General features: G+C 35.5%; 1 protein-coding gene across 10 annotated transcripts in view; it reads left to right on the top strand.

Annotated features, from left to right (window-relative positions):
- The window catches only part of RFTN2 (raftlin family member 2), a 136,218-nt gene that overhangs the window by 44,833 nt on the left and 75,138 nt on the right, over positions 1-16,247 (top strand). For all 10 annotated transcript variants that reach the window (XM_042949612.1, XM_042949614.1, XM_042949606.1 and 7 more), the window contains 4 exons: positions 6,816-6,999; positions 8,478-8,592; positions 12,255-12,534; positions 15,371-15,574. In XM_042949612.1, coding sequence (XP_042805546.1) covers positions 6,816-6,999; positions 8,478-8,592; positions 12,255-12,534; positions 15,371-15,574 — 783 coding nt within the window. The remainder of the gene's footprint in view (positions 1-6,815; positions 7,000-8,477; positions 8,593-12,254; positions 12,535-15,370; positions 15,575-16,247) is intronic.

The following is a 16,247-nucleotide window of genomic DNA, read 5'->3' as shown; positions in this document are numbered from 1 at the left end:
AAACTGAAAGTGTGCTCAATGACTTAAGTTTGGGATATGCTACCCCAGTCCAACACACACATGGTAGTGAGGGGAGCTGAAGGGAGCTCCATGCCTCTCATGAAGAAGTGGATGCTTTGTGAGAACTTTTTTGGTAAGCTGAGGGTTTATTTGAGTACTAGGTTTTTGAGGCTGCTGGCAGTCTGCTTTCCAGTTACATGGAGCAAAAGTCTCTTACCTCTAATTTTTTGCCATATGTCTTTACCATACATAGATTTAAACAACTGAGCATGTCAGAGTCCTATTTTTCTTCCCTGCCACCTGCAGTTTGGGTGAATACTCCTCTGTGTACCTGTCTCCACCACTGTTCAGTCAGTGTCAAACCTGCCAGCTTCTTTGTGCGATAGCCCTTGACATATATCCAGATGGTATCCTATCCCTCACTTATTTAGCACATAGTTGAAGAACACCTGTAAGGGTCTTCAGACTCCTTGCTATCCTGAGCACTTTTTTTGAACATAATCCAGCTTCAAACTGTCTGTCTCTAATTTGGCCCTTAAACTGAACACAATCCAATTATTAATTCAACAAATATTAACTAACTATTGATGTGGTAGGTGCTGTTCTAGGTGTAAAGAAATAGAGGTGAACAAAATGTGAATATCCCCACCTTCATGAAGCTTTCATTTTGGTGAGGGAGGCAGATATTAAATAAGATAATTAGGTGAATATACTAGTATATTCTGATTATTATTTAGGTGGTGATAAATATGAAAGGGAAGGAAAATAAACAGGAAGTATACCAATGGTGGTCTGCTCAGCACAGAATTCAGTGAGCCAGTTTGGAAACCGTTTTCTTTCAGATGACTATGATCACATTAGGTTAAGTGCTAACTTATAATTAATTTGTGGGCAGCTAAAGTCTCTAGGGTTTTTCCTCCTTCCCCCACCAAATGAACATGTGTTAAATCAGATTTCTCTCATTCTGTGTTTTGAACTATGAAAAGAACTAAGAATTTATCCCTGTTCAAATTTGGGTGGGTGGGGGGTGGGAACATATATACTACCAAACAAAGAGTTCTTCAAATCCTCATTCTCTTTTTTTTATGTTTATTTTTTAATTTATTTAATTTTTTATTTGAGAAAGAGTGAGTGTACAAGTGGGAGAGGAGGGCAGAGGGAGAGAGAGAAAGAATCTCAAGCAGGCTCCACACTCAGTGCATAGCCCAATGCGGGCTTAATCCCATGACCCTGGGATCATGACCTAAGCCAAAATCAAGAGTCAGGCTCTCAACTGACTGAACCACCCAGGTGCCCCAAATCCTCATTCTCTTAGCCAATGTATTTGCAACCACTTCTTTGCTATATAATTATCATTCTTCATTGACTCCAAAACATTGTTGATTGTAAAACACACCATTACTTTATGTACTGCTAAGAGAGAAAAAAATCACAAATTAAACTATGACTTACTACTTTCTCACTTAGTAATTTAATTCTTACCAATGGTAAAAGCTCTTTGAGACATTTTTAAACGTCAATTATTGGGGCGCCTGGGTGGCTTTGTCGGTTAAGCGTCCGACTTCGGCTCAGGTCGTGATCTCACGGTCCGTGAGTTCGAGCCCCGCGTCGGGCTCTGTGCTGACAGCTCAGAGCCTGGAGCCTGCTTCGGATTCTGTGTCTTCCTCTCTCTCTGCCCCTCCCCTGTTCATGCTCTGTCTCTCTCTGTCTCAAAAATAAATAAACGTTAAAAAAAAATTAAAAAAATAAATAAATAAAATAAAATAAACGTCAATTATTCCTTCTATCTCTCCTCCATACATAAAAAAGGAACACTAAGTGCAATAAAAATATTCCTAAAACTTCTTTACACTCAGGCCTCAATTCTTCTAAATCACTTTCAGATTCAGACCCCTTGTGTCCCCTTTTTTCCACAGAACTTTTTCCTCTGGGATGTCAGGAGTATTGGAAATGCCACATTTCTTAAAAGAGTCCTGGGCTTTTCTCTGAAGTACCTGACACCCATTCTGAGATTGGGGCTCTCTTGATATTGCCAGAGGTTAACAATGGCAAGTTTTCAGGCAACAACCAGGAAACCAGAACTCACAGTTATAATTCAAGTGATCCTTGAATGGTTTGTTGACTGAAACCTCAAGCACTCTCTCTAGTCATGCCATATGGAAAAACAACCAACTTCACACAGCTTGTGATACCCACTATAATTACACCTGGCCAGTGGGAGTGGTTAAAATGCCAGGAGAGATTTCCAAGCCAACACACATCCCTCATTCTTATATTGAATTGTATAATTTACAAAGACACGCTTTCATAAGATGAAATGCTCATCTCCACTCATATATTATTTTAAGTTATAAACTACAATCTACATTCTTTTGTGTTTCACTTTTGTCAGGTAAATAGTATTTTTTCAATAAACTTTAAAATTTCTTATACTTTCATGATTTTTATGTATTCATTTTATAACTTACCTTACCTAAAATAATCATGTAAAGCCAATGTGAAAGTATCAAAGTTTTTCATTTTTCTGGCATCATTTTGAGAAAGAAGGCATAGCCTACCTTTTTAAGCCAATAATCTAGGGGCGCCTGGGTGGCTCAGTCGGTTAAGTGTCCGACTTCAGCTCAGGTCATGATCTTGCGGTTCATGAGTTCAAGCCCCGCGTCAGGCTCTGGGCTGATGGCTCAGAGCCTGGAGCCTGTTTCAGATTCTGTGTCTCCCTCTCTCTCTGACCCTCCCCCGTTCATGCTCTGTCTCTCTCTGTCTCAAAAATAAATAAATGTTAAAAAAAAATTTAAACCAATAATCTAGTGCTATTGTACTTTTCAAAAAAAAAGTCTTTAAAGATTAGCCTAAGCTATCAAATTCCTAGAAGAAAACATAGGGTAGAACTTTCATGACATTGGATTTAGCAAAGATTTTTTGGATATGACACAAAAAGCAAAGGCAACAAAAGCAAAAATAGGTAATATGACTACATCAAACCTAAAAACTTCTGTGTATCAAAGGACACAATCAACAGAGTGAAAAGTCAACCTATGAAATGGAAGTAAATATTATATCCAGAATATGTAAAGAACTCTTATTGAGAACAAAAATAACCCAATTTAAAAATGGGCAAAGGACTTGAAAAGGCATTTCTCCAAAAATGATACACAAATGGCCAATGAGCATATGATGTTCAACATCACTAATAGGGAAATACAAATCAAAACCACAATGAAATATCATACCCATTAGGATGGCTACTATTTAAAAAAAAAAAGAATAGAAAACAAGTGTTGGCAAGGATGTAGAGAAATTAGAAAACTTGTACACTGTTGATGGGGATGTAAAATGGTGCATCCACTATAGAAACCAATATGGCCATTCCTCAAATACTTAAAAATAGAATTACCAGGGGCACCTGGGTGGCTCAGTCCATTAAGCATCTGGCTCTTGATTTTGACTCAGGTCATGATCTCATAGTTCGTGTGATAGAGACCTACGGCAGGCTCTGTGCTGATAGCACAGAGCCCACTTGGAATTCTCTCTCTTCCCCTCTCTACCCCTCCCTGTTCACATGTGCTCTCTCTCTCAAAATGAATGAACATTTTTAAAAAATAGAATTACCGTATAATTCAGCAATCACACTTCTGGGTATACATCCAAAAGCATTGAAAGCAGTATCTCATACAGATATTAGCATGTCCACGTTCATAGCAGTACTATTCACAATAGCCAAGAAGTGGAACCAACTCAAATATCCATTGATGGATGAATGGATAAACAAAATATGGTATATATATACAATGGAATCTTATTCAGTCTTAAAAAGGAAATCCTGTCATATGCTACAACATGGATGAACCGTGAGGATATTGTATTAAGTGAAATAAGCCAGTCACAAAAAGACAAAAAAATAGAGTTGACCCAACAAGAAGGATTTGAACTGCACAGGTTCACTTACACACAGATTTTTTTAGATAAATACAGTATAGTACTGTAAATTTATTTCTCTTCCTTATGATTTTCTTCATAACATTTTCTTTTTCCTAGCTTACTTTATTATAAGAATACAGTATATAATATGTATGTGTGTGTGTGTATATATATATATATATATATGCGTTAATTGACTGTTTATGTTATTGGTGAGGCTTCCAGTTGACGGTAGGCTATTAGTAATTAAGTTTTTAGGGAGTCAAAAGTTATACGTAGATTTTTGACCATGGGAGTTGGTGCCGCAACCCCCATGTTGCTCAAGGGTCAACCGTAATGTATGATTTTACTTGTATGAAGCAACTAAAGTAGTCAGCCTCTTCCCAATCCTCAGTTCTTGATTTCTGGGGTTTCCTTCCAAGCAATGGTATGAGAGTAGACTTAGGTAAGACAACGTTGGACCAAACAGTGACTCCAACCAAGTCAGCAAGGGAAGCAAGCCCAGCGGGATCCTGAAGCTCTCTAAGCCTACAATCTCATTCTTTGTATGTGATAAGGTCTCCCAAATTTCTCTCCAGATTTCACTCCAAGGTGGAGCTAATTACATCCAGTGTAGTTCCACTTCTCATTACTTTTTACCTCATTTTCTTTGTCATTTTCTCATTGCAATATGATTAATTTAAGGAACCTAAAATGGGGCCCGAAGCTAGACCATTCAGAAGTGAATATGACATTTAACTCTACCTGGTTGGATTCTCACTAGGTTCTTGACCACCTTCACTTTTATAATCAAAAGAGTAACAGTTTTGCAACACTTTTTGTGTGTTCTTTCCCTGTTGTGTCTCTCTCCAACAAGTCCTAGATAATGTGTACATTTGTTCCTGAATTTACCAGCTAACCTTGATGGCTTTCCCTCCTTTATGCAATAATTTTACTTCATAGTTTCCCTAATGAACAGTATTTCCAACTTAACATAATAATAACCTAAGGAAAATGCTAGGCATAGAAAGAAAAATAAGGTAGGTTCGTTGCCATTAAGGAATTCTTAGTCTAACAGCAGACACAAACATATAAACAAGCAACTATAATAAAGTCTGAAAAGGAACTAGTAGAATGCACACACAGAGGAAGAAGTGATTAACCAGCCTCAGGGAGCAGGAAAGGAAGTGAAGGCCTGGTGGCATGAAACAGCATGTGAGGTTCAGGAACTGCAGTAGTACAGGCCTGCCAAAGCAAGACCTACAAGAAAACAGATGACAACAGTGAAGGCTGAATAAGTAGAAAGAGGCCAGACTATGAAGATTCTTCAGTATCATGCTAAGTAAGGCATTTCCACTTCCTATAATAAACAGCAAGATCCATTAAAAAGGCCTCATTTTGAAAAAATTTTGTGGAATTAGTATATAATCCTAAAAATAGGTTTGGGTTATGTATGTATCATTCCTTAGTCTTAACGGTTTATTGTGTTTTATAGTTTTTCAGTTTCTTTGTTTGGGAATAGGATTGGTAGTTAAAATACTGAAAAAGTAAAACCAAATGAAAAATGGAGTGATTGCCACACAACCATGCAGCACAGGGCCATTGGACGATGAAACCCAGCTGTTTCCTTCCAAGTCCAGGATCATTCTCTTTGGTATTTCTCCCTATACATAATGATGAAGAAAATACATTGTAAATAAATTAGTGTAAATCCAAAAGAGAAAGAGACTTTGAGGAAATGGATTTGTCTTAATTTATATAACTTTTCTATTAAGGGTTTTGTTTTCTTTTGAGACATTGGCATGAATACCCAGTGTTGGTGGATTTTTGTTCCATCATGTGGATACTAATGTAAGAGGAGGCAGGGATTTCCTCTGACCCTTCTTCCTTGTCTGCTTCTTAACCTCCTTCCTGTGTTCAGGCAATTAGCCACAGTTCTTTGCTGGACACCACGGACCAGACTGACAGATGGCCAACAGCCAGCACTGCTCACGCCTGGAATTAAGTTCATATGTTTTGTTACTCAAGAGATAATCAAATTGCAGGTCTATTTCTAGATATTAATTCTTGACTTCTCTCCAGAAAATGAGAAATATTGTTACAGAAAATAAAGTTGTTTTTTAAATTAACTCTGCTTGAACATTAAGAACATTTTCCCAAATAACACACCCTTTTCCTTTTACTAAAAACTGTACACATTGTACTACTCTATAGTTTTTACAGATTTGCCCTGCTTCAAAGGGCTAGTTCAATTACATATCACTATTGCATTTAAAATTCCTCTACATTTAGAAATTTTACTTATTAAAAAGAACTTCAGGATACCTTTCCTTTTTCAATTCCTCCACTCAAGCATTTATATAAGTGCCGTAAGAAATCATGTTTAGTTTCCCAAAGAAACTTAAAACATGATGCTTTTGAAGTGTAATTGGAAATAAGAAAGCACTTGACAATTTTTGCTTAACAAATATCATTACACCCACTTTTAATTTTTAGATTTGTATGAATTTTATTTTTAACAATGATGCATCTCAGCTTGTTCAGAATTATAAAAACAATTGGCTCTCCAACTTAATATTGTTTCTCATATGTGTGTCTTCCATATCTATTAATGGAATACCATCACTCAAAATGAAATTCTAAAAAATAAAGCTGCCTTAATTGAAAAAGTAAATATAAGGCATTTCTTACCTTATCAATAAGACATATTGGTAATATTACATATTTACCAGCTTATAAGGTTACTTTTGCTTTTTTCTGAAATTAATTTAGAAAATATATAATACATGTTAGTGTAACTTTGAGATTAAGTCACATGGATATGCTTTCCATTCATTAATTATTGTCACACATAAATAGAAGTAACATATAATTCAATTTTATAAATGTGCGATTTCTCATTGCATTTGATATTTCAGCCTCGCCAAACCCAGAAGTCATCAAGATAAATTCAATTCCGGATATAGTAACAAAAGTTGAAGACTACTATCTTAAAGGATATATTGTTGGGGCTATTCATCCTGTTATACAACCTGTGGGGCAGCGAAAACACCTACCTGCAAGTTACCTGTACAGGGTAGTGCTATTGCGCTTGAAGTTAAGGTAAGCCTAGTGCTCAAGGAAACAGACTAAGAAGCTGTCGAGACAGTTTTCTTTGGTTAAAAGAAAAGAAAGTTTGAACGTAATGATGGGGAATAAAGGATATTTAGGGGGGTTGGTTGAGAGCACATTTTCTAGTGGTTAAACCTGGAATGAAAGAAGGAAACTTACACCTCCCTCCTTTTTAAAACTGTTCCTTGATTTTAGCCCCTTGCAGACAAATGGGTCCTAGATGAGGATGTCGGTGAACAAAGGAAAAGGAAGATAGATTCAAGAAGCACCTAGAAGCTTCAGCAGATGAGGGAGTAGTTGTCAGCTACAGGTCCTGTCACTGGGCTAAAAGAGATGACTGGACCAATGAAGTCCACTTTCACTGAGTGTTTTTTTTAACTGTCCTATACTATTTTAATAATAGTGGCAACAGAAACTAGCTCTACCTTCTAAGCAGTTTACAGCAGAAAGGCCTACGTGCAGAGTTCTCACAAATTGATAGACTTCAGCCTTTTCAAAAAAAAAAAGGGGGGGGGGGAGTGTAAAGACCATCCATTTTAGTTCATTTTTTTCACTTTTTTTGGTAGCTGCTTTCCCAAATAATACTGCAACCATTTTTGCCAGCCTAGCTTGTAAGTTTGATAATTTTCAAAATACAATTGCCCTTTCCAGTGAGGAGCGAAAATAACCAAGTCAATGTCTTTGATTAACACATTAAATTTTTTCACCCAACTCTTTAACTATATCAATCCATCCCAAATACCAGGGTAAAAACTGTTTTCTCTTTTTAGTGATGGCCTAACAATTGATTGCTTTAACTAAGAAAGGGCTAAGCAAAGAAAGGTGCTTTTAAGGGACACTGCCTGCTACTTATCAGTATAAGCCTATTTATACATGTCTGAGAGGGTTTGTACAGGCGTCAGCTTTCACCATGAGATCGAATTTGATCAGATACTCCAAGCATTATTAAATAAACATGTCATTTTATCACACAGTAGCAACACTTCTAATTATAAATCTTATAAACCATGTATAAATTATTTTGTCTTTTTTAACATTATTTCAAATGGACTTAGTAGTGCTCTGACAAGGCTAAGAATAAGCAAAGGGTAATGATCAGAAAAGAAAAAAAAGGAAGAAGACAGGACAATATTTATTTGCATTTAAAGAGGACCTTGACTAACGTTTTTGTACAATAATCAAGTGTAACAGTGATCTAAAATCATTTCTTACAATTTTTATTAAAACCGCTGTTGAATTTTTTCTTCCATATCAAATCAGAAATTATATTAATAGAGGTTTATATTAAGAAAATTCAACCTGTTTTTCTGGTATTTTTACCTAAGAAGACCACCATTATTAAGTTTGAAATAACAACAACAAAAAGATTGCCTTGACCTTATTTGTGAGTTGCTCTCTCAATTTTACATAAGCATATTAGCTGAAAATGATCAATTGACTTCCAACCATGGGTATATTCTCTGTTACAGCCTGAAGCATTCGGCAGCATCCAGTGGACAAAGACGCCCAAGGCTCGTGATTGAGGAATGTCCTCTAACTTATGAGACACAAACAAATGACATAGCAAAAGAACTGATAGAAAAGGTACTAAATGTATACATTTTTTCATGTGATATTGAGAAATATTTGGTATTTCTTCTTCATCAATCTCCTTTCTTACCTTAAAAAGAACAGGGAAATGGTAAGTGACTTATTCTTCCAGAAGTTAAAACATATTGAAGCACACATACTAAATTATACAGAGTTAGAAACAGAAATACAGGTCAATGGAAATGCCAGCAATAAATTTACACACCTATAAGAAGTTTGGAAACAAACCCAATGAAATAAAGTGAGAAAACAACCATCCCAGAAAACAACTGCTGGGGAAATGGACAATTTGCTCTGTGTAAAATAGACTCCACACATTTCAAATGAGATAAAGAGGTAATTTTTTTTACCTATAAAAAATACAGAAGAAAACAAAAGAATAGACATACTGAATTATGAATAAGTTGAGGAGTTTGAGAATATAAATATAACTTATATATTAGGAAAATTAAGCTTAAAAAAAGAATCAGTGTGGGGGGATCTCCAGTAAGTGTGTCTTAGGGGGGGTTATTTAAAAAATATATAAAATGAATACAAATGCATGAAAGTAATGTCCAGTCTTGAATGGACAGACAGAATCCACAGACAGCAAAATACAAAAGGAAACATAAACTACAGACCTTTGGAAAAAGGTTCAACCTAACTAATAATTTTTAAAATAAAACTGAGATTTAATACCTCACCAATATTAACTGAGAAATTAAATTGAAGGTATTAAATCCAGTGTTGGAAGAGCTTTAAGAAAACATTCACATATCGCAACTGGCATCGTAATAAATTAGTACATTGTAGTAAATTAGGTGTTTCTGGATATCAATCTGGTCAAAAAAATCATAAATACCATTTTATTCTTTAGAATCTATTCCAAGAAATTAATTGAAAAGGGGGAAAGTCATTTTTATACAAAGTAGTTTAATCAACAGTGAATAAAGGGGCCAGATTCTCAATAATTGGAAAATTGAGGAGATAGCAATGGTACATCCATACAATGCAATATTTTATGGGGACTAAACGTAACAACTATATTGACTGTTGAGATAGAAAAGTCTATACAAAATAACTTAATTGAAACTTAAACAAAAAATTGAACACTATATGCATATTGATTAAGACCAAGAAAAATTGTACATTTATAAGTGTTCTAAATTGATGGCATTTTAAGTGAAAGTTTTTCTTAGTTGCATTGATACATTTGTAGGGTTTAGGTTTTATTTAAATGAATATAGCCAAAAACCTAAGGCATTTCCTTTCAAGTAAGAAACTAAGGTTTGCTCACTGTTTCTAGTATTGTTCCCAAGGTTTAAGTGGTCTTGTGTGTCAGAGTGTCTATAATTTGTATATAGCCAGTTAGAGCTGCTAATGATATTTCTCTTTTACGTATAAAGTCACCATTCAATAAGGTTTTCAGGAACAGTCTTTGAGACTAGATTTTTTTTTTTTTTTTTCTGGGTGCGGGGGAAAAAGACTAGATTTTTATAAACAAGCTACGCATACTGTTTACTACTACTAATCTGGGAGATTTCAACTTGTTTTTCTGGGAATAAATCCCCTCCAGAAAATTTATTTTGAAACAAAATGTAACTACTAATTTAGTCTTAATAGATCACCATCAGAGCCCTTGTTTTGCATTTGACTTCCTGGACACAGTTAAAGATCTATTTAAACAGGAAAGTACTGTTATTTCAGCAATCAGAGTAATGGATTTATTTCATGAAGAGAAAAGCTTCAGGAAACATAGCACATGAACTATTTGAACATTGCCCCATGTATGAACAAGAGCAGTAGATGAATGCCAAATGTTATTTTGGAACAATTGTCTTACATAAAGAGTTTATTGTTGAATAGCTAGATTTTAAGTCATTTTAACTTTAGATCAATATTTGTTTTATGTTTAAAATTAGATTTATAAGTGTTTTTCTCAGGATTTTAAAGTAAAAATAACATTTAAAAATATCAATCTTCCGATTTAAAAACTGGAAAAAAACATTAACACTATATTTGCTACCAAATGTTTCCAGCTAAAACTTTCTAGTAATAGAAAAAGCCTTCTGTACTTTTTCACCCAAATCAACTAATAAGACCTAGAGAAAGAACTGACAATAAATTTACCCATTTCCACCTGCAAAAACATCATGCCCCCTTACCACTCCCTCTTCTCTCCCAGGACACCTGATATAAAGGACAATTTGTGGTTATTTTTAAGGCTTCATGCATTGTTACAATCTCAACATGTCCATGTATAGGAGTAAATGATACTGCATCAGCACTATCCTCTGTCTTAGCTCCACACACCTATCACCTCTGTCCTGCCCAGAATTTTCCTCGCTGACTAGAGCTGAGTGACCATTGTCCCCCTTGAGTGGGTATTGCTCTCTGGTTTTGCCCCAGTTCTTCCCGGCCCTTTTCATTGCAACCTCCATCATAACTCTTTCTTCCCCTCCCAGGGTAGCATTTAAAACATGTAGTTTAAATGTTTAAAACAGTGGCCAAATTAAAGATGTTGCTATTTCTTCATTTTTACTTATTTAACCAATACTTATAGAGCACCTGTAGGTACAAAACGGCACAATACAAAAATGATTAAGACACAGTCCTTGCCCTCAAAAGAATTGCCAGCTTAACAGAGGAGAAAGACATGGACACAAAAAGAACAAAGAAATGTAGAAAAAGCAGAGAAAGGGGAAAGTGCTGGGCATGAAAATAACCACTCTTAACGTCTCAAATTATTTCACTGGCATTACGTAATGTTCTTCTGAATCCTATTCTTTAACTTATACGATTGAATCTGATCATGTGCATTTGGCCTGATAGGAGACAATAGCATCAAGATATAAATAGATGGGAAAGCTTCCTAAGAGTGAATTGGGCCTATGCATTACATGCACACATTTGTCAAGAATTAGACTTCTAACATTTTTCTTTACCCACATCAAGCAAGCAATTCTGTATGTTTTTGCTTTTAATGTTTTTGCTTTGTTAATTAAGATGTATTTGGTCATGTTATTTTTGAGGATTTCTTGGAATAGCTTTTAATTTTGCCTCAGTGGGAGAGACCATTGTTAACAGGCCTGCAAAAATCATGTTATAGAATTATTAGTTCTTCTCAAATAGTAACCTTTTGAAGAAAAATATGATTCCTGTTTTCATAATTTCTTTTATTTTTATTTTTTAATTTTATTTGAGAGAGAAAAAGAGTACATGAGAGCAGGGAAAGGGGAAGAGGGAAAGAGAGAAACAGAGAGAGAAAGAGAGGGAGAGGGAGAGGGAGAGAGAGAGAGAGAGAGAGAGAGAGAGAGAGAGAATCTCAAGCAGGCTCCATGCTCAGTGCAGAGCCAACACAGGGCTCAATCTCACGACCCTAGGCTCATGACCTGAGCTGAAATCAAGAGTTAACGCTCAACAGACTGAGCTCCCCAGCATCTGCTTCTTTTCATAATTTCTAAAGTGTATCAGTTCTGTTTGAAGAAGTCACAATAATACTGTGACATAGACTTAGGAGTAGTGCTTTGTTACAGGTTATTAATTTGTTTATGAATGGGTCTTTAGTTAGTGGTCAATTTACTTCTTCTTATGAATTTCCTTAATAAACCTACAGGTTAACTGATAAAGTGATCAATGTAAATGAATTTTACATCTTGCTCTACAATCTCTTTTAGATTAATATAGCTGCTAAGAGAGGAATGAAATTTGTTGGATTCATATCACAACCTTATTCACCACTTAAATTCTGCAACGGAACCAACCATGATGAAGATGTAGAGTCAGCGCTGCCTCTGAGACACACTTCAGATGAAAACTGTAAAAGTTGGAACGAAGGAACATTAAGTGGGCAATCATCTGAGAGTGGAATTGAGGAAGAACTTCATCATGAAAGTGAACAGTGTCAGATGGACCGAGATGGCAGCCCCAGTTATTCTAAATCAAGAAAGGGAGAAGGTAATAGACAAGATGAGTAGAAATAGTATATTAGTTTCAATTTAGTAAAAATAAGTTTTTGAGGGGTTTTTTTGGAAATATGAGACAAAGTAAATTTCTAAAATTACAAAAACCGAATAAACTAATATATTACACTCATCTTGATTTTGTTTTTAATTATTACAGCCAGAAATAAGGTAAGGCAATTTTTCAAACAGTTGTCCCGGGCATGGTCATACAATACCATCCATATAATGAAACTTGGTTTGAAACTTGGTTTCCATTTAGTCATTCACCAACTCCCCTATAAAATGGAGGCTATGCGTGTATACAGAAAGTGATTTTATAAATATAGAAAGCTGTTCTGATTTATGTTTGGTTTTTGCAAACGGAGTATGAGAATTTTAGTTTTGGCCTTTCCCATTTCATGGATGGTTTTTGCCCTTGAAGTTAATTGACTTTCTTTGATGATCAGTTAGAATATGAAAATGCACACCATGATGAAGCAATTAATATAACAATAGTGCCTGCATCCGAAAATAACTTTAACCATTAGTTTTATTCTACTTTGCCAACTAGCAACTCTTCCCAAGCAATTGAGACCACTTCCTCATGCATCTTGGCCTGCTCAGAGTTTTCTGATATCTTTTCAAGCATGCTTTTAAAAAGCACTGTTAGAGAAAGTCAAAGACTATGCATACCTTACTGTTAAGAGCTCTGGAGTCAGGCTGCCTCAATTTCTTTATAGAAAGGGAGTTGTTGTGAAAAGTAGCTAAAAGATAAGGCACTGTGCCTGCCACAGAATAAATTCTGGATTAATTTAGCTGCTATTGGCTGACCTTTTGATCTAAGTTTGTGCTGAAGCTGTACCCACTCGTGTAACACACTGCACACATGCACATTGGCTTTCTGGTTGTAATGAGATGTGCTCAATCTCGTGAGCCTAGCAGAGACCCATCAACCATGGTCAGCACAGTCTTTTTATGAACAAGCCAGGAGCACTTCCTAATTCATCGTCTCATCCTTCCTCACTGCCACCGCCACCCTCCTATTTTCTCACCAGCTCCTTAACTAACAATCACCCTGATTTTCTTGCAGTGTAAAAATTTTAAGAACAAGAGTTGTTGAAGATATGGTCAGAGACCTATTTGCTATCTGCTACCCAATGCTACCTTTAAACTCCCGCTGGTTCCCATCCCGACCTGATTAGATCAAGTGTCTATTTCTAGCCCTTTTAAATTCTAAATCCAAAATACTACCTACTTAATTTAATTAACAATCTTTATTTTTTTTAATTTTATTTTTATATATTTTTAAATTTACCTCAAATTAGTTAGCATATAGTGCAACAGTGATTTCAGGAGTAGATTCCTTAATGCCCCTTACCCATTTAGCCCACTTCCCCTCCTACAACCCCTCCAGTAACCCTCTGTTTATTCTCCATATTTATGAGTCTCTTCTGTTTTGTCCCCCTCCCTGTTTTTATGTTATTTTTGTTTCCCTTCCCTTATGTTCATCTGTTTTGTCTCTTAAAGTCTGACTAATTTCACTTAGCATAATACCCTCCAGTTCCAACCACGTAGTTGCAAATGGCAAGATTTCATTCTTTTAGATTGCCGAGTAATACTCCGTTGTATATATATACCACATCTTCTTTATCCATTCATCCGTCGATGGACATTTGGGCTCTTTCCATACTTTGGCTATTGTTGATAGTGCTGCTATAAACATGGGGGTGCATGTGTCCCTTCAAAACAGCACACCTGTATCTCTTGGATAAATGCCTAGTAGTGCAATTGCTAGGTCGTAGGATAGTTCTATTTTTAGTTTTTTGAGGAAACTCCATACTGTTTTCCAGAGTGGCTGCACCAGCTTGCATTCCCATAATTAATAATCTTTAGATTCCCCTTTCTAAATAGTTTAAATCCTATACTTCTTAATAATTTGTCTATGGCAAAAGTTCTTAATTTGGGCTGTCGGGGTGGGGTAGTGGCAGCATGAGGTTGGGGGAGATACACACAAAAGATCTCTTGGAGAATCTGGTGAAATCCACAGAGACTCAATCCAGAAAAATGCACATATACATACATACCCCCAAATGCTTTTGCAATGCAAGTGGGTTTAGACTTCCTAAACACAACCATAGAGGTGGGTCCATACACCACTCCCCAAGTTAAGAATTTGCCAACTTATGGAAAAGTAGAAGATATGACCTAGCAGTTCCATGTCTACATATGTATGCTAGAAGCTACTCCCACATGTGTGTCTAAGGAAACATGAACAATGTTTATAATGACAAAAATTTGGAAGCAATGTATATGTCCATCAACAGGAGAATAATAAACTAGAATATTATGTAGCAGTTTAACTAACTGAATAAGGTCTACATGTATTAATTCCACTCCAAGCAAAAGAAAATCAATTTATAGATGCATAAATACAACACCACTTTTTAAAAGTTTTTTAAACTTCAGAATATGATATATATATATATATATATATATACACACATATACATATATTAATGGGTATATAAAAGTATATTAAAAGAATAAAAGCTTGCATGAGAAAAATAAACACCAAATTATTATAGTACCTATTTCGGGAGAACTGGATTAGGGAAGACTACATAGTAAGCCTCAACTACATCCATCTCTCATTTTCTGGAAAAATAAATCTGAAGGAAACATGGCACAAGGTCAACATTTAATAAAGCTGAGTGCTGGGTAATTTTATTATTCTCTATGTTTGTCTGTATGCCTGAAATACATGAGTAATAAAAAAATGTTTAGGAATCTTTTCAATAAGTAAATTAATAAATAAATAATCTTTCTTCTTTCTGAATGCCTATCCCCAGAAAACAAGTTGTATACAATATTCAATGTTTTCGATGATGAATCAACCTGCTGGACCTATCAGGAAGGCATCCTGTCAATGAAAGTAACAAGAAAAGGATCTGTCATTAGTACACTTGATGCCGATTGGCTGGAGTTAACTACATTTTATTATAAACAAGGCTTGTCTTTAATTGATTCTTTTGTATGCTGGGAAACATCTAAAGGTATGTTTTATATTATAATATATTGATACCTAAAAAATTTGACCTGTATCAGAGTTGGTGGAAGTGTTTTTGCCTCTCAAGATCTATGGCCAAAAGGACAGGAATTATTCATTATTATTCATTATAAAATTCATTAGGAATTAGATTCCAATTATTACACAGCTATGCAGCTTTAATTTAAAAGCTTAGGGGCTCCTGGGTGGCTCAGTCGGTTAAGCGTCAGACTTCAGCTCAAGTCATGACCTCACAGTTTGTGAATTCGAGCCCTGTGTTGGGCTCTGTGCTGACAGCCTGAAGCCTGCTTCTGATTCTGTGTCTCCCTCTCTCTGCCCCTCCCTTACTCATGCTCTGTCTCTCTCTCTCTCTCTCAAAAATAAACATTAAAAATTTTTTAATAAATAAATAAAAGCTTAATCATAGTGTGTGGTAGAATTATAATGTAATGTTTGCTGTCGGGTTGTAACTATCAGGTATAGACAAACCACTGTGTGATTGACTAGTAGGATTTTCCAAATAAGATGTATTATAACAGTCCAGTTAAAAGGATTATAGTGGCATTTGATAGTTACTCTCCAAACTTATTACACAATCCCAGATTTGGACACTATCTAACCATGTACTTCCAATCTATATCTGACTCTAAAATTTGTATAGAAAAATAATCTTTGGTTTA

The sequence above is a fragment of the Panthera leo genome, chromosome C1, assembly GCF_018350215.1.
Source record: "Panthera leo isolate Ple1 chromosome C1, P.leo_Ple1_pat1.1, whole genome shotgun sequence".
Lineage (NCBI taxonomy): Eukaryota > Metazoa > Chordata > Mammalia > Carnivora > Felidae > Panthera > Panthera leo.
Note: the sequence above shows the minus strand (reverse complement) of the source record. Positions and strands in the feature narration are given on the sequence as shown.